The sequence below is a fragment of the Cyclopterus lumpus genome, chromosome 19, assembly GCF_009769545.1.
Source record: "Cyclopterus lumpus isolate fCycLum1 chromosome 19, fCycLum1.pri, whole genome shotgun sequence".
Lineage (NCBI taxonomy): Eukaryota > Metazoa > Chordata > Actinopteri > Perciformes > Cyclopteridae > Cyclopterus > Cyclopterus lumpus.
In genome coordinates, this window is record NC_046984.1 from 8,494,250 (window position 1) to 8,518,651 (window position 24,402).

The 24,402-nt window shown below is 40.5% G+C and overlaps 2 protein-coding genes across 3 annotated transcripts; both read left to right on the forward strand.

Moving 5' to 3' along the window:
• The first annotated feature begins 8,616 nt into the window (after window positions 1–8,616).
• Window positions 8,617–14,798, forward strand: stub1 (STIP1 homology and U-Box containing protein 1). The gene is made up of 8 exons (XM_034559245.1): window positions 8,617–8,790; window positions 9,438–9,667; window positions 9,867–10,065; window positions 10,448–10,613; window positions 10,747–10,822; window positions 10,948–11,004; window positions 11,898–12,014; window positions 12,956–14,798. Exons 2-8 carry the CDS (start codon window positions 9,554–9,556, stop codon window positions 13,079–13,081), a joined length of 855 nt encoding a protein of 284 aa, XP_034415136.1. The 5' UTR covers window positions 8,617–8,790; window positions 9,438–9,553; the 3' UTR covers window positions 13,082–14,798.
• A 379-nt stretch (window positions 14,799–15,177) lies between these two features.
• On the forward strand, window positions 15,178–19,013 carry crp1 (C-reactive protein 1). Of its 2 annotated transcripts, none has more exons than XM_034558711.1 (3): window positions 15,178–15,508; window positions 16,495–17,038; window positions 17,134–18,692. In XM_034558711.1, exons 2-3 carry the CDS (start codon window positions 16,939–16,941, stop codon window positions 17,742–17,744), a joined length of 711 nt encoding a protein of 236 aa, XP_034414602.1. In that variant the 5' UTR covers window positions 15,178–15,508; window positions 16,495–16,938; the 3' UTR covers window positions 17,745–18,692. The 2 variants fall into 2 exon arrangements, with proteins under 2 accessions (XP_034414602.1, XP_034414604.1); XM_034558713.1 differs by lacking the exon at window positions 15,178–15,508 and having other exon boundaries at window positions 16,369–16,823; window positions 16,960–17,038; window positions 17,134–19,013.
• The last annotated feature ends 5,389 nt before the right edge of the window (window positions 19,014–24,402 follow it).

Consider the following 24,402-nt stretch of genomic DNA (forward strand, 5'->3'; position numbering starts at 1 on the left):
AATATAATTAGCCTGCCTACACATATAGACGCACACACAGACTTTAAACTTTAAACCCCCCTATTCAATGGCCTTCTCGGACAATAGACGCATGCCAATACTATGACCCCCTCGGCTATCTCCCCATGCACAATAAACTCCCTGTTCATCCTCAAACCATTCGCCTCCCTCAGCAGAATAATGAGACTGATACGATTACGATTTTACCGATCACATTTCACATCATACCGTAGAAATAACACTGAGCTTAACGGTCGCTTAACCTCAGCTGTTCCTGTGGAAGTTTAAAATCTGGCTGGTGGTCACAATTACACTTGACGTCGCCTCAAGGTATTACGTTTCACGTGATAAAGTTAATAATGTGTTATGGTTTTAAAGCTTGGTACTGTGAAGTTTGTAACCAAAGATGGAGCTGAGATTTACCTTCAGAAACCACGGAAAATAATGATTTGAGACCAAAGCTTTGTACTTTTACATGTACCCTTTAAAACGGGCAATTATTCTAGTGTGCCAACATTTCAAATTGCTTAAAAGTAATGAAATGATATACATGAAATGCGAAAAAGATAAAGAGTAAGAATGAGACAGTGTGAGGGTGAACATAAAAGGATTAATGCTAGAAGTGATTGAGTGATCATTCTTCCAGCCTTATCAGTAATCCAACAACCGTCACATTTCAGCCTCCAGATGACAATTCAAATCTCAGAAAAGGGGCCATAACTGAACCAAATCCGAATCCAGAATGTCATTTATCTCCCACCATCTTTCATCATCTCCATTCAGACTCCTCGGTGACCTGCAGCTCATCCCTGAGCTCCTATTGATCTTTTTTCTTTTTAAATGCCATCACACAAACGAGCGGCCCTGCCCTTTGCTCTCTCTGCACCTGCACTTCAGCGTCCTCCGGCTCATCAATGAAACCTGTCTTTTAAAAACTTATACATCTGTTGCAAATGAGGTAGCCATTGTTGGGGGGGAAACCCTTGAGGGGACCGCCAACATTGGGTGGCTCCATCATTGAGTAAACCCCAACCCCCAACTCACACACACACACACACACACACACACACAAGCACCACCCCCAAAACAAACCTCTGTCTGGCCAACACACACACACACACACACACACACACACACATAAACACACACCTCTTAGTTCAGGGGTATCATATCACCTCCCTTTGGGTAGGCTGGTGTGCACGGCTGGATGTTTTCATGATAACAGGTGTATTTGATTGTATACAACAGGTGAGGCCGTTTTCTTGACTTAAACATTGTTGTGTTCAGGTTTTATTTTGACGAAAATGTGCTTAAGTAGGTTTTTATCACACACATTGTATTTATTTTGTTTTTATTTGTTATCTTTGGTTGAAGTGGCCATTAGCTCCTGTTTTAGGAACACATTAGGAATTCTGCAAAGCATACCAGAGTCAATAAATATTTTTTCTCACAGCTTCATTTGGTTATTTGGCTTTCTTTTCTCCGTCTGACCCACGACTGATGAATGGAGCAAGCTGATGGAAGCGGAAAAGAGAGGAGTGACTCTTCCATACATGTGGCTTCTTTCTGCAGAGAACTGTGTCGTCCTGCAGAGAAGTACAGAAGGGTGAGGAAGTGAAATCGAAAAGAGAAAAAGGGAACTTTAACTAGAGCATGGAGGATAGACCTGAATCGCCTGACACAGTCATGCATGCACACATGTGCATGAGTGCTTGCACTCACACACTTTATATACAAATGCACATACACACACACACACACACACACACACACACACCCACACACACACAAACACACACACCCACACACACACACGCACGCACGCACACACACACAAACACACACACACACACACACACACACACACACACACATGAAAACATGCATTAATACATAGCCCCAACTTAGGGATTTTGGGCCCTATCTGCACATGTATGCAGGCTAATCAGGGCCTCTCAACAGACAGAAAGCAAAGGGTCACTCAGGGTGAGATGTTTGTGATGGAAATTTGGACGGCAGGCGTAGGAAAACAAAGCTAGAGACAGGATGCCCCAGAGACAACATACTTTACACATGAGATAACACACAGTGAGGCATTACAAATGAAAAAAGGTTTAACAAAGCCTTTCTCATTCATATTACTGGAAAAGAACTTCACTGCAGGCACTTTCAAGACGTTATGAGAGAATAGTTGGATTTAGAACATATTTTGTCTGTATATTTATTTCTGAGGGCCCGGAAAGGAAAAGCCTTTCACCAAGTTCTGACATTAGAAATGACTTAATGACACATTTACAAGGTTAAGAACTAAAGTCATATTTATTTTGACATAGGTTGCACAACAGAAGGCACGTCTTTTTCTAATAACTTTTTACTCTCCTCTATGTTGCTCAAACTATTCATATTACTCTCTTTTCATCTATCTGCATCTAGCAAGTAGACAGAAACTATTCAACTGATTGCATCTGACCCAGTGGTGAAGATATGTTCATTCCTTCACCACTGGAGCCCAGGACATGTAGCTTTTATTGGACGTAGAGTGCATAGATCGGAGGCATGCGATGGAACCACCGCGCCTCACCGAGAAATCACACAAAGATGGGATTTAATGGCCCTTCGATTGAGCGGTTTTGAAAAGCCAACCTCTGACCCCAACCCCTCCCATCCTCCAGGGTCCAGTGCTTGTCATCGGTCATTTGTCAAACGCCTCAGCCTGATCTGATTACCGTCCAATTTTAGATCTGCCGACTACACACTTCTAGGATCAAGACGAGCTGCTTTCAGCAACTTTACATGACAACAAATAGCTGGATTGTTGCAGGAAGAGACGAGTTTTGTTCTATTCAGGCAATAAAGATGGACAAAACTTTAGATAGGCGCCAAACCTTGGTATCTTCTAATGGCTACACAGTCTTCATTTAATGAGGAACTGATAGAAATAGGTTGGAACTAAAAGTCATAGTTCATATACTGAATCATTGGATGGTCAACAGAACAAAAAAGATGATGCAAAACAGAGGAAGAAAATAGTCAGAGAAATGATCTAAACTTAACATGTGTAACATTGATCCTATCCACATCTAATGATTGACAGCATCCAGACACAGGACATAATTCCTTATTAAGTATGTATATCCGTCCAAACCACCACAGCTGCTAAGACGAACTTACAAAAAACACAGCCCGAATTACACAGTGCCATTTATTTTGCCAGTGACAATTCCTACGGGTAAAATGTATTCACTATGTGTTGCCCTCAATGGAATAAAATAAATGCAGTGTCCACACTATGTAGACTAGTTTCTGCTGAAAGCCCCACTGTGTTATTGGTGTCCTGGCCACCAGGTGTATGGCGACTGCTATGTTCGCAACGTGAGCTTCTGTAAAACTATAAATACTTTTTTTTAAGGGTCACAAATCTCCTGGAATGAATCTTTCTATCATTAGAATATGCATGTGTGGAGGAGCCAACAGGATTTCCACCGGCTCGGCCTGTGGAAAGCTCAGACATGTATCTTTTAAATCCTCTGCGGAAAAGGACTGTCGTGCACATGATCAATGAGCCCAAAAACATGCCTGTCTGGCTCAGTCTCAAAGCTTATTTCTCTTTTCTTGGTACTGGGCAGTTTACTGTGACCAAGCATTTTGTTCTTGGGATTGTGTACATCATAACTCTCAATAGGAAGTTTTATTGAAGCAGTAATAAAGCTGCAAGAGTAAGCCTGCTAAGTTGTTGCAGATAGTTATGCTCATAGAGTTCTAACCTATTTAAACCTTTTGTTCTCGGTATTATACAAGTTTTTTCATTCAGTAAATAGAGGAACTAAAGAGGGGGAAATTCATTTTACATTCATTCACAAATTCATTTTTATATGTATATATATATATATATATATATATATATATATATATATATATATATATATATATATACATATATATATATATATGAATAATATAAATGATATATGTCTGTAAGTAACTTCTTGGAGAGCAGTGGTTTAAGAATAGTGTGTGTGTGTGTGTGTGTGTGTGTGTGTGTGTGTGTGTGTGTGTGTGTGTGTGTGTGTGTGTCTGTGTGTGTCACTATTCATGTGTCCGCTCATGTCTGACCGCTCTGAAAAACTTCTGCAAAGGCCTGTCAATCAAATACAACATTCGCCTTTTCCTGATCCGCCCTGAAGGACTGTGAACAATCACACACACACACACACACACACACACACGCACACACACACACACACACACACACACACACACACACACACACACAAGCACCACCCCCAAAACAAACCTCTGTCTGGCCAACACACACACACACACACACACACACACACACACACACACACAATTAGCCCATTGCTCATTATGTCTGCTTTAGCTCTTTTGGATTGTGTTGGGGGGTGGGGGGTGGGGTTGGTGACCCCAGAGAGTATGACCTAAGGGGACATTTGAGGAGTTACAGGGGGAGTAGCAGTGAGGACCGGGGGATGGGACATGGACTTTCAGGGAGGGAAAGTAAATTACTTCTTGGTGCCCCTGCTGGTTGTGTTCACTCCTGTGAAGATCCCTATTGATTGAAAAACACACAGATAGTCATCACTAGTGAATTGCATGAGCTTTACTAGAACAATTGCCTTTGAATTGATAATGTGATGAGATACAACTTAAACAAAGCTCATTATAGATTAAAAGAATGCAATCTTATCTTGTGCACCCAGCAATTAATAACAATCAGTAAACACATATTGTTTCCAAATATTGATATACATCAGTGATATTAATGGTTAACTTATAAATAGTTGTGGAGGAGGGGAGGATGCATTTCCATCTGCATCCCTGAATTGCTCACGCTCAAGAGTTTTGATTTCCCTCCAAAAACTCTTTTGTAAAACTTCTCCCCCGCCACTTATACACAGCAGCCTCCTTCACCCCCAGCCATCACACATCAATCCACTCAGCCAGTGTGCTGTTAACCCCCCAGGGTGTAAAAGAGTTTTGGACTAACACAGCAAGTTTAAAAAACAAACGGTTTGATTTCAGTATACTTAAGCTATGTTAGGTCTCAAATCAAAATACACAGAAGACATTGTGTCATTTACATCAATACTGAGAAAAAACAACTGCATGAATAAAATTTCTTATATCATGCACATGCTCAATTTTAGTTGTGGCTGATACCAAAATCTCTTCAAATCCTGGAATCTTTGCACAGGATTTTGTTTATTAGCATTTTTTAATCCAACTTGTTAGTTTGTCAAAGATTAGATTCTCCTTAATAATCTGCATGTTGTTGTTTCCCTGTTTATGTGTGTGTGTGTGTGTGTGTGTGTGTGTGTGTGTGTGTGTGTGTGTGTGTGTGTGTGTGTGCAAGGTCTGAATAAGATGAGTTATTCCACCCCCTCCCTTTGTCAGGAAGCTTAATTACTGTTGCAGAGGTGTGTAGCTGACCTTTGACCCATGGGTATCTCTGGCCTTTCTCTTACTTGCCTTTGGGGTAGCTGCAGGATATCCCTCATCCCTTAACCCAAGGAGTCAGCTTTAGCAACCAGTGAGTTAAAGCATGTGTATAAAGGCACATTTACACAGTCACTATAAATGATTACCAAACACTTCTAACCACTAACGTACTAAAGTGATTACAAGTCGCACATTACATTCCTCCATGCTACTGTAAACAAGTAGCGTTTCTGTACACCTTTTGGAGATATAATAGTCAGTAATTTTATTTTAATAAATAAAAACATCCATTGAAAAATATCACCTAACTGGAGTTGAAGTAACTTTGTTGTTGTTAATGAGCATTGCAAAATGGACATGTGTAGAGCAATTCACAATGGACAATAAGTTTGAAAAGAAACAAATCCTCGATGTAATGCACTGTATTTTGTAATTTCATTGTTTTCCCACTGAAAAACACTTATTCTAATACTTCTGAAGTCATTATGAGCACATCCAACAATTTTCCTATTCTAAAAGCTCATTCAGAAACTTGGGGCACATGCAACATTAATTACCTTTTTACTTGCAATACATTGCACATGCTGATTTTCACAGCAGCTTTAATTATTTGAAGAACATTAAAGTTTTAGTTTGTATCTGTATTCTGGCACAAGAGCAGATTATAGGGCTGAGTAAGTGAAGATAAAGAGGGAAGTTGTGATTGACAGCTGGCCATGTGTGTGCATTTGAGTAAGATTAGTTTTATTATATGTCAAAGTGTGATGGTTAATTACAGAGTGGGAAAGCAGGCATATTTTAAAAAGTGTGAAACAGGTTTAGAGGACCTTGTAAAAGGAAAACAATTGCAAACGTGTTTTTACTCACAAACAGTGACATAACATGATTGATACTGACAGTAGGACATTATTAGCTCTCACATAAGGAACATACTCCGGCAACCTTCCTTTCATTATGTTTAATCAGCTGAGATGTAAATTGAAACAATCATTTCCTGCATTTCCATCTTCTTTCAGTTAAGACAGTGGAACTATTATTTTACTTTTGTGTACATGTTGCATTCAGACCCACTTGAACAAACTGCATTAAGTCTATGAGCCTTTCCCCTTCCCAAAATGAGCAAACCCACCAAACAAAGGGCCACCATTGTGGATAAATACAGCTTTTGTTTTACCCATTTGAACCTGAGGTTTCCCTTAACGCTAAGGAGAGTGTGTTCACCCTTTTTCTCTTTTCAGATGCTTTGGCCCTGAATAGCGGAGACCACTGCCAAATGGGAAAACGTCTACACAGACAGAAAGAAAGACCAAAATCAATCAGGAAGTGGCTGCTTTTCAGCTGTGCCAGAGGAGCCGGGCAACTTCCTGGTCTCGTTGCCAAGGTGACTGGAAGCTCAGCCAGCTTGTGCAGCGGGCAGCAGTTGGGTTTGATGGGGAGGACGGCAGAGGATGGCGGTTGGGATGTCGGACAGAGGGCAGAGAGCTGGTGAGTGAGGCTGAGGCCATTTGAATGGAAGCACTTTGAAACTGCATTCATATGAACCATCACAATGTGGACTTTCTATTCTTTTCATTATCCCTTGCAAACAGTCCCCTATTCTCTCCAATTGCTCGCACAATATTTAGTTGGAGAATATTTTATAGTCTATAACCCTTTTCTATGGCAGACAACTACACTGACATTATGTGGAAGTCAAATTTCCTTCGGTTTTCTCTCTTAGGAACCTGTTTATAAGAGATGAATAAATACGATATAATAGTTCAATAATCATATAAATTACGAACAAGCAATGATGATGTGTTTTTCTTGTGCAATGAAAACTAGTACAGAATTATATTTGTGTCTAAATTCTGATTACATGATGGAAAATCCAATATTTTGTACAACTATATATTTCTTAAAGTGAGAGCACATGGGGTTTGGAGCACACAGCAGGAAACTGAGTGACAGAGGTTGGTATTGTGCACAGCAAACTGCATCTACATTTTTATAGTCTCTGCATTGTAATATTTTCTCTACTAAATATAACCTGTGCAAAAAAAAAAAGATTCACGAATAATAGTATTCCATTCAAAAACAGTTAAGTCTAAGAAATGTAATACATGCTTAGTGATTTAAGTGTCACATCTTCAAATCTGAACTTGCAACATTAATGTAGCTGTCCTCATTCGTCTCTGTCACTAGTCTAAAACACCACTTTTACAGACATGGGACTGGGGCCTGGCTGGGTAGGTGGGTGTTCTGGGGGATCAGGGGACCCGACTGGCGGAGATAGGTAAACACAGCTGGGGACACAGTGCTGGTAGTTCTGCAGCTCAACGGCCCCCTTCACAAATGCATCAGTGTGTTTGCTCAGGGGATGTGGTCTAATCTTCACACGCGGATCTCTGTGCGGCGCCTTCCCAAAAGCACAACGGGCTGGGATGAAAATGACCCTGTCCGCAGTACCAGCCTTACTAATTCCTCCATGGCTAAACTTCAATGTTTATTTCTTTATAAAGGCCTATAAGGGTCATCTATGGATCTGTCTCTGTGTGTGGTTGAATCCCTATGTGGGTGGGATAGCCCTATGATATATACAACATTCTTGATCATAATCTTCCCATTTTTCTGAACATGCCTCCCATAAATGAATAGACTTTTGTTGTCATGAAGTGACAGTTTACAGCCCCCCCTCCCCCTTTCTCACACACACACACACACATTTATTTGTATGTATTTTTGTTTATCATTAAATATTTACAATATTTTGGCAAATACTTTCATCGTCCTTACTTATCAGGAGCTACTATTTGAGTCAGTCCAAAGCACCTGTCAATTAACTACATTAAAGTGTTTTAATTCCAAAAGTCTAACTATTTAAAAAAAAAAAAAAAACGTTGTAAAGATTTTGCACTTGTGTCACTTTTGAGCTTTGGATACAACTTTGTTATTGAGCGCCATCTGCGGGCTAATATAATACTTTGTGTTGCTCTCCACCCGTTGGAGCACAACATAACTTTCACAGGGGGCATTCCTGTAATCAAAATATAATTAAACAAACATCTTTAAAAACATTTCATGCTCAATCAATGGCATTCACATGAATTTCATGTTCTCTCAATTCACATGTTCTCAGAAATATTCAATTGATCTAAGCTAGGCAATTTACCTTTTGTGTCCTTTCGGCTTCCGTCAACGTCGCTATGCGCTTGACGTCAGCATAACAACAACCTGTCATGACAGCTCGTATGGGAAAAATATTTATAAAGATATAAAACCATATACAATCTGTTTCACCTGGATGTAAGATTACTTCTTAAGGAGAGGCGTGGAAACCGCGAATCTCAGGTAAAAATCATAACATAAGGCAGAAGGCTGTGTAGCAAACAAGCTAACCTAGCTTTAGCTCATTTCTCTTTTATGAGGCTAGTGAGCGATGTTGAGGTAAATGCGAGACAAATGCAAAGACGACGTTTTTGGGCCCATAATACCTGAAGTCCAACCAGTTGCTGATACATCGTGTTCCTGCAGGCAATACACGCGTAAATCGACAACATAGCGTTAGTTTACTATGCTAGCTGAGCTAACGATCGTCAAGCACCGATCCCTTGTTTGCTTTAACAGCTTATAAAGTACACGACATCATCACTCTGTCGCTTTGCCTTCTGCTGCAACGACTATATCTCAAACGTTAGTAAGCCGAGCTTCAATAACAATTACATTATTTGTTGACAACCTCTAACTACGTTCATACGTCCCAGTTGCATCGCCTTGCACCAACGTGAGTGTACAACATTCAGCAGCGCGGCTCATTTAGTCACTACTGATCTTCGTCAACTGAATAGTTAATTTGTCGGCAGTTTCGCCACCTCGCTGTATTTTTTTTTTTGAGCTGTGACATCAAGGACTGCACCTACATCGCCCAAAGACGCGCATTGCAGCTGCATTGCAGTTAATGTGGACTCAACTTGATCTTTGCTGTGTCTCTGGTCTAGTGTGTGAGATCCAGGAGGGACAGGGCATTCTAGCACCTGTCAGCTAGCCAGCCGAAGAGACGGGGAACAGGATAGGGAAGCAGGGCGAGGCGGGCCCCGCGGAGCCGGTGGAGAAGATGGCCGGCAGCCCGGAGAAGAGTTCCACCGCACAGGAGCTGAAGGAGCAGGGGAACCGCCTGTTCCTCTGCCGCAAGTACCAGGAGGCTGCTACATGTTACAGTAAAGCTATTGTGAGTAGCTGTCATTGTGAACACAATTATAGCAATGGTGGAATAGCCTCTTCTTAACAAAAACGAATTAAAACCAAGTATTTTCTTTGTTAAAAATATATATAATGAATGCATTTTTTGGTGAATCTCTTTGTAGTGTAGTCTACAGTGCCGTGGTGTTAAACTGTATATGTATTGTCTGGTATGTCCTGTCTCCCAGAACCGTAATCCATCAGTGGCGGTGTACTACACCAACAGGGCTCTCTGTCATGTGAAGCTGCAGCAGCATGACAAGGCTCTGGCAGATTGTAAGCATGCACTGGAGTTGGACAGCCAGTCAGTCAAGGCCCACTTCTTCCTGGGGCAGTGTCACCTGGAGCTGGAGAACTATGATGAGGCCATCGGCAACCTGCAGAAAGGTCAGAGCAAACTAGTATGAGATGGTAAAACCGTTGCAACGTTTTGCGGTAGTGTGTAGAAGCAGCTTGCTTATATATTGGACAATGTTACTCATGTATTTCCTCGTTTATATTTAAGTTTGTGTGTTTGTTGTTTGTGTGTGTTGTGCTCTTAGATCAGCCCCTCTATTCGGAGGCACTTTATGGCCACGGCATATATTTGCAGGGATATTTTACAGTATGCTTTGTCAGGGTTTCTAACTTTGGAATAATAAGAACGCTGCAAGGAAAGGTATAAAGTGTTTTTGATATGTTGTCTATGGAACAAGAAATGTCAGAATGTGAGAAATGTAGGAAACACTTTAATGGTATACCAGTGTTGCTGTAATACTGTTTTCTTCAGCTTATAACCTGGCAAAAGAACAAAGACTGAATTTTGGAGATGACATCCCGAGCGCCTTGCGCATCGCAAAGAAGAAACGATGGAATAGCATTGAGGAGAAACGCATCAACCAGGAGAACGAGTTGCATGCCTATCTGACTAAACTCATCCTGGCTGAGAAGGAAAGGTGAGACTGTGTGGTGATAGTCAACTACACAGACAGTGTGATTGCAGATCACTGAAATGAGTGTCATGAGGGTCTAATAATATTGTTGTCTGGGGGAAAGGGTAATATATATAATAACTTTGTATTTATGCAGCGAACTTGAAGAATACAAAGAGAAACAGGACGACAATCAAAATGGAGGCGACGCTGCCAAGATTGCATCAAAACATGCAAGTTTTATATCTGTCTTGGACTTTCTCGTTGTTATTCTTTTAATGAACAAATACAGTATTTATATTAATTTAACTGAATATTCATGAATATGTCTGGTAACATGGGAATGTGGCCTACTTAGGACAAGTATCTAATGGACATGGAAGAGCTCTTCTCTCAAGTAGATGAGAAAAGAAAAGTGAGTATGAAAATTAAATTATTATTATTAATATAAATTGAGCATGTAAGAGTTTATCATTGTATTCCTCCCCTCATTGATTTCCCATACCCACTTATTTCTATTATGTGCCGACGGGAATTCATCCCAGCATGCATTGAGCAAAAGCAGGAAACATTATGGATATGTCACCATCGTCCATTACACACTGATCATATTCACCCACGCAAATGCATCTTTACTAACAGGACACACCTACTTCACACCATCGTCTTTAATTGTTGACATAGCAACGGGAGAAATAGACTCAAGCTCATTTTTAGATTGTTGTGGACAATCTTTCTGCGTTGTTAATTGGCTGTACATTCAAATGATCTGCTACCATCGGTGCTTGCGATTGCGGCTGTGCAAAATGCACCTTTACTCTAGACAGTCAGTTATGGTCTATTTCCAGCCCAAGCTGTTTCTATGGTAACCATCACCATTTGTTTGCAAGGGATTGCAGTGTTAAATTATCCTTGCTGTAGTTAGTTGACCTGAGGTAGTTGTCATGTTATCTACAGTTAATATGACAGCGTACTGACTGCCAACATGGTGTTAAGTATAGAGCTGGGGAATCCAAGTGAACGATTTATTTTTCAATACAATACCTTTTTTATTTCAACAATTTGATGATCTTTTTTGGGATGAGCATTGTTGCTTTTTTCATATAATATTTCATCTAAACTTTGGACTGGATGATGTTGTTTCAGAAGACATTAATATATATGTTATTGCCAAGCAGCATCAAGTATCAATAAACTGTAATGAACCTGGTAAGACCAGGAAAAAAAGAGATCCAAGCTCTAGGTCATGGGAGCAATTCTGATTTCATATCTATGATATGCAGATATCTCTTTTTGTCATCTGTTCAGAAGCGGGAGATCCCAGATTACCTGTGTGGTAAGATTAGCTTTGAGCTGATGAGGGAGCCCTGCATCACACCCAGTGGGATCACCTATGATCGCAAGGACATCGAAGAGCACCTACAGGTAAAATAACTCATCAGCTGCATGGCGAGTTTACATTTATGTTTTTGGATTATCCATCAATCTGTCTCTCGGTCCGTCCACACAGTATGATCATCTATACGTCCCATTCTCATGAATGCAATATCTCAGGAACGCCTGCATGGCATTTCTTCAAATTTGGCACAAACGTCCACTGGGACTCAGAAAGTGAAGTGATTAGATGTTGGTGGTCTAAGGTCAAGGTCACTGTGGCCTTATTCTCTCCTACTCTCGAGAATGCGGTATAATAATATGTTTTGCTAACTTCAAATGCAGACTCTGCGATCAAACTCTCATTTTGACCAGATTGTGTCATTTTCACATAAAGATAATTCACAGTAGTTTGTATGAACTACATTTAGATGGTCTGTGTCCTGAATCAATAACTATTCTAAGTTTAGGACATTTTGGACAGACGTGTTGGGTGTAAACATTGACTGGTTGCATTCAACCGTAAGGCCGTAATTCTAGTTTCTATGCTGTTCCAAATGCAATTAGAAGTGTGGTGTATGTGGAGTACATTTGAGGACACTTATTGTTTCCTAAAATGCACTGTAATATGAAAATATCGATGCTCACTTTAATATTAAAACTATACCACAATACATTGCCATTTTTGCCAAGAGAGAAATTCTGATAACAGACTTTTCGATTGGTGGTTTTCAAAGTAAAGTATTTCAGTAGTGGTTCCATTTCAAAAGGAGGTATTTAGTTGCCAGTAGGATTCAAATCCTATTGTCATTATTGTCTTCCCTATTCTTGTGAGCCCACGTGGTGTTTATTTAAAGCCTTAATTCACTTCTTACTTTCACAGATGTTATTGTAGGTGGTGTTGTACCCAAATATAATTGTTTTTTTTTGCATAAATTCTGTAAATCCATTTTCAGATGCCAACACTAACATTTAACCTGCTCTCTGTACAGCGAGTGGGCCATTTTGACCCGGTCACCAGGAGTACCCTGACCCAGGACCAGCTGATCCCAAACCTGGCCATGAAGGAAGTGATCGATGCCTTTATCCAGGAGAACGGCTGGGTGGAGGACTACTAAAGGGACCATCCCCACCTCCCACCTCCCATCTCTCCATCATACCCAAACTCAAGCCTGGACAACACAAGACTGTAGAGAACAGATCACCCCTTGCCTGGAGATGTACTTTATACAAGCGGTAAAAGCCACACAATGGACTACCAAATGAGAGCTATGTATCTCATTCTGCCTCTTCCTCCCCACATGTTATCTTTGCTGTAAAACTCCCCGCTCCTACCTTCTGAGGCTCGGTGTTCATGGCCTGCTGCTCCCTTCAAAAAACCTCTTCATTCAGCTCTTTCTATACTTTCTCTCTCACTTCTCCTTCCTTTCTTTCATGCTGTATCAAGTCTCTCAAGCCTGACTCCCTTCTTTAAATTAGGGGCCACGTTCTCAGGTCTGTCTTGCTCCCTCCCTACTCTGCCTCCCTTTCTCTGAGGGCCACAATCCTTGGATAGCATCAGCATTGCACTCCAGTGTTTCACAGAAACCACCAATATTAAAGAAAGACATCTTACACATGGTAATTGAATACATAAATATGTTGTCCTTTTACTTGGCGTTTACTCCAGTATTTCTTGGTAATTTTTGTATGAAACATTGAAGCGTTTGCCCACTTCGTAATCACATGAAGTGGTAACTAAAATGCCAAAAAACAACAACTTCTCAACGAGAATGACTAGTTTGTGTGCAAGTTTTACATAATACTGTCTCTTTGCCACCTCCAGGTGGCGCTCCTCACATACCCACCCATACTCTAATATTTTTAGAAAATATATATTTTGTTCTTTGCATATCAATCACACCCCCATTACAGAAAATTTAAATATGTTGAATGTATGCATAGTACTCTTAGGTTTAGACCTGACCTACAGTAATTCATAAATGTTTTTTCTTTCAAGATAATACTAGGTTTTTATGTAAAGCGGCCTTGAACGGGATGCAGAAAATCAATAGAAATGAAAATACGTTTTTCACATAGCTGGATAGTAATTGAAAATGTTTGAATATTGTTAGCTGACAAGAGTTGTTCAGGTTGATGCTCGAAATCTGCTTTGGAGAATGGTCTGTGCTGTCTGTGTCGTTCATAGAAACAAAAAAATGTGCTTGGACGTTGTGTTTGGCTCGTGCTGTTTGCCATGAATGATAGTGGACGCTCGCATCAAGCATGCGGTGAATTTTCTTTTCCTATGCAAAGGCAAGAGGACGATAATTATTGTTTTCTCCTTTTTTATGCTGTTAATTTTGTGCACTGCCCCCTTACCATGTCACAGGTTGCAGTTTGCAGCAGCTTATGTAAACCAATCATCAGTGTGAGACTAAGTTTAAGTCGTGTCTTGTTGCAGGGCTTTGAGGTTCGCTAGCATTGCTGTACCAACCTCCTCTTGTGTGACAAATGCTGGAAGAGTTATGACCATTTTATCGCATCCATACCGCAGTCCAAATTTGTAGGTGCTGGTTCACTGGCCTTCTCTGTAAGACACATTTTCATTTTAGCATTAGTTTACAGGTTTTCCAGCCGAGTGCGTGTCTGTGGTGAGTTAGGCCTGTCGGTGGTTCATGTCTGTGTGCAGGCAGTGTAAATAATGTGCTTGTGTGTCAGATTTTATTTCTTGACAAAATAGGGTCCTTTTTTTTTTCTTCCTTTTTCTTGAGAAACTGTATTAAATGTAGATATGTTGATAACATTAATGCCTGCTTCAGTTTTCATTTGTCCCCATTAAACCGTGAACTTTGAGTTTGTTTGTTGTTTTTGTGACGCCATTAAAGAGAAGCCAAGTATGATGATGTTCGTACTGTGCCGCTCATAAGGAACCCGTCAGAATCAATCAAATGGTTTCCAACATATGAATAACATAGCAGCTGCCTACAAAGCAAAAATAACTGCTTTGCAGTACAATCCTTTATTATATTCGCAAAGCTAATATTAGTTTTTTGACTTGATGTCTATTTTTAATTATGTCATCTACTATCACAAGTTTCAAATGTATTCTTGAAAACACATACTGTACATTCTGATTATTTATTTAGGGGGAGCTAAGTCCTTAATCTAAGCAGTTGCCTCCTGGTCTGCTGTATGGAGGGTAACTAATCCTCCTTTTAGTCTTTGTGGAGGGCAAACCTCAATGATGTGTTTTGTTGTTTGCTCCCCTCCACAAGCACACACTGGGCTTGGGCTGCTGCCCCACCTGTGGAGACTGGCCTGAATCTGCTGAGGGTTGACCCCTGCCTCCGTGGCAGGTTGGTGCGGGACCTGCTAAGTTGGGTCTGACACCAGGGTTGATTTTTGTTTTGTTTGGGGCATCCTTGGGCTCACATTCCTTTTAAGCCCACGGTTTAGTCGGGTGGTGAGTTTTTCTTTTCCAGGGAGACGAGCAGTAGGTGGATTGAAGATGTCTGGACTTGTAGACGACGGGAACCTTTGACCATCTTTATAGCATCCTTTGAGTAAGTGAGGCTCGTCGGATAGGTGTGTGTGTGTGTGTGTGTGTGTGTGTGTGTGTGTGGGGGGGGGGGTTATGTTGAATAGGAAAGGAAGCCAGTGTTGATCATATAGTGACAGTTTTGATCTACATTGTTGTATTGAGCATCCACATGGTGTGTATGTAGGGTGACCAGGGGCACAGTATTCTGCTGCAGGGCCAACACTGAGGTGCATTGATGATTCATGATGAAAGCAGACTGGAAACCTGTATCAGAACTCCACTGATAAATTCGCTGGGTGTGTTATTGGCTGATATGCAGATATTTCATTATTTATGTTGTTAATAAAATAGAAATACGAACATTGTACCCAGCCATTTTGCATCAGGCATCCATTTTTTTTATCAAGGCCACATAATAATATGTCAACTAAATAAGTATCTAGAAAGTTTCACCATTATAAAAAAAGACTATCTTGGTCACTATTCTGTATTTGTTTATTTGTTTTTATGTTAAAATATCAGGTTTTAAAATAGATATTAACAATATTAGTGTCAACCTTATAGATGAATTACCAGTCGGGCTGCACAGCACAAAGCCAAGGTGTCCTTGAAAGGAGTGCGTTAAAACCTTTTGGGAAGAACATGCAGGGGTTTCTTTTTTTAAAATGTTATCAACTCTAACAAACTATTTACCTGAGATATGACAATGCAAATATTTAAAGCATGTTCATGAAATAATGTGAATCTGCTATTTAAAGGGTCAGTATTTAAAATTAGTTTAATTGTGCCCTCTGACCGTTAACTAGTTAAGGAATTTATCTTTCCTTCAGTAGAAGGAACTTCTTTTTTTTTTTCAAATGTTATTTTTCATATAGCATGAACACAATTTTGTGCACGTCAATTTATATTGACAATCATATCAAAACACTGGCGCATACAATTTTTAAAAAGTATCTGCATGGATACCACCAGCAGTAAGTGAACAAATTATGTTCTTTTGTGATTTAGGGGAACTGACAACAACAACAATAACAACAATAACAACAACAACAACAATCTCTGCCACAGCTCTGACATCTGCTATGAAAGATTGTTTTCCCCGATGTGGACACTGTGAGTCTATGTGCTATAGACACACACACGCACGCACACGCAGCTGAATAGGTGTGTGTTTGCATCAGTCACATGTAAAAGGACAGTGTCACCCGGCCCTCACACACCAGGCCTATTGTCAGAGCTGACGTCATGGCTTGTGCTAGGAGGGAAGAGGACTGGGCACGGGACATGAGCAAGTGGGACTGAGTTAGCAACACTGAGGAACAACAAACATCAAAATGGTAAGAAACGCAGTTTCTTCTTGTAACCTTTTTACATAATTTGGTCTCTGGTGACTTGTCTGTGTACTCAGAGATGGTTAGGACTTCCTTTTTGGATATTCTCAACGGATGATGGATGTCTTGTGTGTGTTTGAAGACTGTCGACACTGTGAGGTTCGCTGTGGGAGTTCTTGGTGTCTTTGGATGCTTTCTGACACTCTCCTCAGCCAGCCAAGGTAGGAATTCAACAGTATTTCATGAGGAAAAAAAAGTATACCACCATTGTTTGTTGAAACACTGAGGTTTGGTTTCTCTCGTTGTGTTGCCCCAGTGGGTCTGAGCAACAAAGTCCTGGTGTTTCCTTACGAGACGGACTTCAGCTTCGTGGCCCTGATCCCGCAGAAGGAGATGGGGCTCACGGCCTTCACTCTGTGCATGCGCGTGGCCACCGAGCTGCCGGAAGACCGCCAGATCATCCTGTTCGCCTACCGCACAGCCGACTACGATGAGCTCAACGTGTGGCGTGAGAAGGACGGACGTGTCTCCTTTTACATGAGCGGCGATGGCATCATCTTCCACCTGCCGCCGCTCACCACATTCCGCACCAGCCTCTGCCTGACCTGGGAGTCTCGCACGGGCCTGGCTGCTTTCTGGGTGGAAGGGAAACGCAGCACCTACCAGGTTTACAAACCCGGGCACACCATCCGTCCAAAAGGCACCGTCCTCCTGGGGCAGGACCCGGACAAACACCTGGGGGGTTTGGAAGCCGTGCAGAGCTTTGTAGGGGAGATGTCTGATCTGAATATGTGGGACTCTGTGCTCTCCAGGAGCATGATCCAGGCCTGGCACTACGGGCACAAGGTCCCCAAGGGAAACATCTTCGACTGGGGCACCATGGAGTACGAGCTGAACGGTAACGTGATGGTGGTGGATGATGATTGACTCAGTGTGGAGTCGAATGCAGAGAGGGACGAGGCTTTAGAGGTCTGTGTTGGACTGATACTGATATGTAAATTTCTTTCTTAGATTGTGTTGTTTTATGTTAGGGCCCTTCAACCGTTCTTCCATAAAGCCCACAAGTCTCTTGACCTCTGGATGATTAGGTAAAGAAAATAGAAAAGATCTTGTCTGAGTATCCACCTATATGTATGCAGCATTCTGCACTGAGGATAAAGCTAATACTTTGTGGTCCACAGAAGTCTGTGGTTTTACACCATTAACCTTTTGCTAAACACTAACTCAGTTTAGAATCAATGTGTTGTTCTTATATTTGCATTTTAAAAGTGTTACTTGTCTTTGTATCTCAAAGCTTCATCCGTTGATAGAACCAATCGGTAAATATAACAAAAAGTAGATGTGCCAGACGTATCCATAGGGTGGCACTCTGTACTAGTTCACATCAAACAGAAACTCTGTGTCAAGCGATATGATTTGGCATCCTTATGAACTGAGGGTATTTACGAGGACACCAAAATCTGATTAAAATGCTGCTTATATAACGTATTCAAGAACACATTTCTCCACCTTATAGTGATATGTTTTCTCTATGGACAACTGCAATTACAAGTAAAAATTTATTAAAAAACCCTCAAAAACAGGAATATTTCCAAACATCTGGTATCATACATGCAATTAGTATATTTGTTTGTTTGATGCTATTGATAATAAAATAAGTGAAGCGGATAGTAAAACAGTCAACTGGGAGTTGCATTATTTCTACTGTAGACTTAATGATTTAACTGCACTCGGAGACAAATAGCAATTATCATGTTTAATATCCATCGCCATAATGTTGCCTTTGGTTAGCGTACTCACTCATGAATTTTCCATGTTTCAACTGATGTAAGAATGCTTTTGGGTCTGAAATAAAATCTTTCCATATGCATAACTAATAATGTTTGTAATTAGAGAGAATATTCGTCTTTGTACTTTCGCTGTTTCCTTTTCTTAATCATCTTGATTTGGACACATATTAAAGGAATAATAACTTCTAAAGGAATAATAAAATTTGAAAGGAATAATAACTAAATTCCAACTGGGGAGTTGTTAAATGCCCTTTATGTTAATTTGTATTTACTTAAGGAAATTCACTAATTTGGCTGAAGGAGGAAGGGACACTAAGCTTTCACAAAGATAGAGAACTAGCCACTTGTCCATCAATACATTTTTAATGAGAAAGCACAAATTAAATGTGATTCATTCATCTGTTTCTTGGATGCATACCACCTTTTTTCATGAATTTAGTGCTCGTACTCAATTGACAAATTGTCCCTTTTTCAGAAGACCATTTTTTATAACTCTGGAATGAAAGACAAGCCTTCAAATGAAGCTTCAGCACCTCTTCCTTACGGGCCTTTGTCTCTATGTTTCCAGTGTTCCTCAGACAGAATAAGATCCTAACATGTTACTTGCAGAAATCAAGTCATATGGAGCTGCTTCACTAACAATCCCCTCAGAATCAGCTCAAGGTCAGATCTTCTCCATCCAAGTGTAACACAGTATCCCTAAGTTCCAGTGTGCTGTCTCTGCTCGTCTCCGTGGCTCGGTGCACTCATCCTCCCTGCCTGCATCACCACCATCATGACCTCCTTGCAGAGACGAGGGAGAAGTTTCCAGCTCATGCAGGCTCCCTTGAGGGTGGGAAAGAGCTGCTTTCCGAGTGTGTGTGTTTATTCCAACCAAATCACCCGTCGGCTCTCTCGCAGCAGCTAAATAAGGAGAAGGCCGGGCCAATGAGTTCTGACTGCGGGTCAGCAGCCAAATGTTCCACCTTCTTGGATGTTGCAATGCATCAATCGCAGTGCCCACTCACTGTGTGGTAACACCTTTGTGGACCATCTGCCTGAGCCTGGCTTCTCAGCCCTCTGGTACGCACACACACACATGCACACACTCTCTCACACACACACACACGCACACACACGCGGTCTGTTATTTCTTTCTTTTTGCATCTCTGCCCAAGAGGAGTACTAATTCTACATATAAACCCACGTGTACAAAAAAATCCCACGGAAAAAAGGTTAAACTTTATTGAGTGCTTTTAGTGTTTTAGTCATTTCCATTTTAAGACATCTCAAGGTTCTCCTCAATATGCAAAATACATAGATTATTTCAAAAAAATTGCTCTGAATAAATATCAAATATCAAATTGTATTGTTCTTCTATCAACACAACCTCTTCATCTCAAGCAGACATGTTCATATTTTGTGTCTACACACAGCACTGTTTCTGTTACAAAGGAGGATTTTTAAGTGTGTAACAGAAGGACAACATTAGTGGACAGAGTGGATAATTATTCCCTCTGTGTCACTCTATTGCATGTATTATCCAACTAGGCAAACAGTTGCAGGGCTCCTTGTCCTGCTTGCGGACAGGGCCGCCAGTGTGCGCCTGTGAGATCTGCATATTGGCCCATGGTGGTTAAAGCTGTCTGAGGCAAGGCGGCGCCACTGACTGTATGTCCATGCGTGTGGAGCTGGTGAAAATGTTTTCCACGCGAGAGGAGATAGACGGCAAGAGGGAGCCCCGCGTGAGCCGGCGAGGGGAGACAGAAGGAGGGCCGTTCTGGATTCCTTCGAGCAACTCCAAATAGATTTCCAGGCAAAACATATTTGCATACGCAAGACAGTGCTACGAGCTATCCGAGTGAGATGTGGCATGTGTGCACTGAACAGATGGATAATTTTTTTGCAGAAATTTCAGCCCATTAAATTGAGATCTTGGGCATTATTCAGCCTGCTTTTTGTTCACAAAGCGCGCAAAAGAATTATCAAGATGAAGTTGCTCTTGTTTATCAGATTTTGTGATTCGTATATGAGCGTAGAAGAATCAAAAACAGGACAGAACATCCGGTTTTAAACATCAACCTCTGTGAATCCATGCATTAACAAAGCCAGGACGTGCACAAAGAGCAGTGCAGTTAAGACTGCGTCCCTTTATCCACAAACTGAATCAAAGAACTATTCTGCAAACACTTATTAATACAACAGGAACTCCACTGAACTGCAAAAAAGGCAGAACTTCCCCCATAAAAGTGAACCTTTCAAAAGGACTACAGTGTGCCGTCTCATGATCATCTTTGATCTGCTATGAGGCCACGCTAAAGACTTAAAAAGATGTGTCTCCTGATTAAGAACAAATGGTTGTAGCTTGTTTATTTTTCAGAATAGAAAACAATTTAATGAAAATTGATGTGATTAAAATAAAATCTTGAGACTTGAACTTCTATTTGTTTAATCTTTTCTTGGAGGGTGACGCTACGAAAGTCAGGTTACTATACTTCCCTCTGAGGTACTGACAGTATGGCCACTCGTCCTCTCCCTCTGGGCTGTATGAAAAATTTACCAGGCCTTCCCATTAGAGTCAGTCTGAATCAGTGAGCAGGCGTTACAACGGCCACACACACGACACATTTTTCACTCGACGCTTAGCAACGCAAATGGAATGTTTGCGAAAAACACAAAATCAAAGCGGTGTCCAATTTATTAATTTCTTTGCTGCAGGTCAGGTCAAGCCCATGTATGTAGTGATGCACACTGACAAGCATCGGCCGCCCTGGATTGTTAAACAGAGGGACTGTATACCCTTTCCAGTGCTGGCTTTTCACGCTGATGGTGCGAGGCCTGACCTTTAAGTGTGAGAGCAACTGGCTCTTTCCGGTGCAATACTTCCAGACAGGGTGGCCAACGCTGACAGTCTACGCTTCCTGACAGCGCTTCCAGGAAAGGTGTTGTTTGGAATATTGTTTCCCCCACAATAACTACTTCCCGCTGCCTAAACCTGAACCAAGCTGGTTAACAGGAGGGAAACACTTTTCCACGAGAGAACGGCCTCACACGTGAAAGAAGAATATCGTGAACTGTTATTAATGAATTAACCTGCTCATAATATACCACAAACTGTCGCTTATAATTTGTTGCATTAAATTTAGTGATCAAATGATTAGTCTAAATGTTACATACAAAGTCAGTTACTATACAAAGTACTATAAAAATCAGTTCTATCATTTCTCTGTGGTTCTGGACGAGGTTTATCAAGTCTAAAATTACTTAAGTGATATCACTTGAATATCCGGGCTTGTACTTGGTCACTTCATATTTGAACTAAAGAAAGAGAGCTGTTTGTTAAATGCTAAAAGTAAGAACATGTATTATGCTAAATGTACACATCGACAGCCACTCGACGGCATACAGAACACAAAGAGGACCGGCAGCTCCTCTGGATCCAGCTGCTGCACTTTGTCTGCATTCGTTTTGGAAGCCTTGGATTCTTCAATTCTTGACTTAATTTTTTCTAATCAGAAAGAAGCCATAGTTGCACATATGGAACGCGTAGGATCCAGTATTTTAGGAGGTTTACTCACAAAGGGACTAAAAGTCAGAACATCGTCTGCTGCATTGACTTAACATTCCTCATATTATTTCTTTACGTTTTTTACAGACAAAATCAGCAATTTATACATGTCACTTTGGGCTCTGAGAACTTATGAATAGAAAAAAATAATACATCAACTAACAAATAAATAAATATATAATTAGCTGAAATATAAAGGAAATTGTTCTCGTTATTTTGTCCGCCCCTTACAGGAATATCGTATTTTGGATGTGATGTAGTATGATGTAGATTTGATTAATTTATAGAGAACAGTGGCTGCATGTCATCATCAGACAAATCCCGAGAAGCACTTCAATAAAAAAATACACTAAAAGAGTACACTAAAAGTATGTACTGTAAGCAGCATATCATATTTTTACAAAACAAATATCCAGCTAGAATTCCAAGTGCCGACCCATCCTGGTGCTCTCCTGTCTCCCCTAAAGAACGTGGCATCAGATAGTAGAAGCAAGCGAAAGGCTCTGTGGTTGAATGCATTGTGGCTTTTAGCAGTGAATTCCCCTCTGTTGCCTGTGGGCCGGCCTCTCCTGTGAACATATGAACCGTGCCACGGCGCTTGGCGCCGGGAGACGGTGCGGGGCCTCCTGATTAAATATTACAGCCCTCTAAATGGATGGAGATTAGCCTCTGTGGGAATGTTCAGGCTTAATTTACCCCCCGGGCAAATTGTATGTGTGTGTGTGTGTGTGTGTGTGTGTGTGTGTGCCCCAGTGTAAGTGGGATGCATGTTTCCGGCAGTGGGTCAATGGAGGATGTTCTGTGGTTTCATGGGGTGAACGTACTGCAGCAGCTCAGAGGTGTAAAGCAGGTTAACTCGATCAATCCCGTTCAGCCGTGCAAAAACTGTATTGTACTGTATTTATTATGTCTTTCTTTGTTATGTTAAGTTAAGTTAAGTTTGAATGTTTTTGAGTATACAATTGAGTATATCGTGCTGTGAGTATCGGACTGATAGTAAATATTTTCTTTCCTCTTATCTTTATGTTAAAGACAAGAGGAAAGAAGGTAAAGCAGCTCATTGGATTCATGAAGTGAGCATAAATACCTCGTTGCAGACCTGGATCATCCAAACTTAACACATATAACCTGTATTATATTATTATATTATGGATTCATGTTGTTTTTTTTTTATATATATACGTTTAACATTTATACAGATGGCCAGAAAAAGACAATTACTAAAACCTTGTTATGCATCTGACAGGGATGAAATAATCCCACATTGCAATATGTGGTTTAGAGCGCAGAAGGAAACAAAATACTTTAAATAAAAGTAATTGTGAAAGGGAGAACATCCAGCAATGGCAGAACATTTTCATATTAATCCTAATTGTCCCTATACTAACAAACAGGGGAATGGTTGTACTTGTTTTTTCATTGACATAATTTGGATTCATTTGAGTTTATAACTTAAATGATACATCTGACTAATAACATGTTTGCAAAGATAAATAAATGTGTGAATAATGGTCAACAAGTAAATACAATTATAATTATAATTATAAATCAAACAAACTAAATAAACGAGATTTATTGATCCATAAAATGTTAAGATACTCTATGAAGTAAAAATAAAGTTTTAATTCAAGCTTTTCAGAGTGAAAGTTGTGTATACAATCAGGCCATACATCATGACTGTCCAACAATGTCAATATATCTTGAATAACCACAATTGCATTGTGAATTTGTACATAAATACATGTTTTAATAATTAGATTTTCTTCACAGCTATTTTTCCCTTTGGCAGTTCAGAGTTGTTCTGGCTTCCTCGTTTCAGCCGACCTGCAGTCTCCCTCAACTATGAAAAAACATGCCTCATCCGTTCTGTTTGACCGTGTTAGCCATCGGAAAATTATTATTATGGGAATGATTTAATTCACACACATATGGAATAAATGGCTGTCATCTTAATTTCTGGCTGTTTTCTGTGTTCTGTTATGCCATCTCGACATTTAATCTGAATTATTGATTGGTTGGTTTTGTAGTTCACCGCTTTTAAAATGCTTTTAAGGATGGGAGTGCATGTTTTGAGGTCTTTGCATGAAAACCCTAAACTTTATTATTTATAAACACACGTAACATAACCTATTTAATCATCTACTCTTGTCTTTTAGCGTTATTGAGCGTGTTTTTATGTTGCAACGTGACGATGGTGGATGTCTAACAAACATATGCTTTTCTTCTTCTTCTGCATCAGATGTATCAC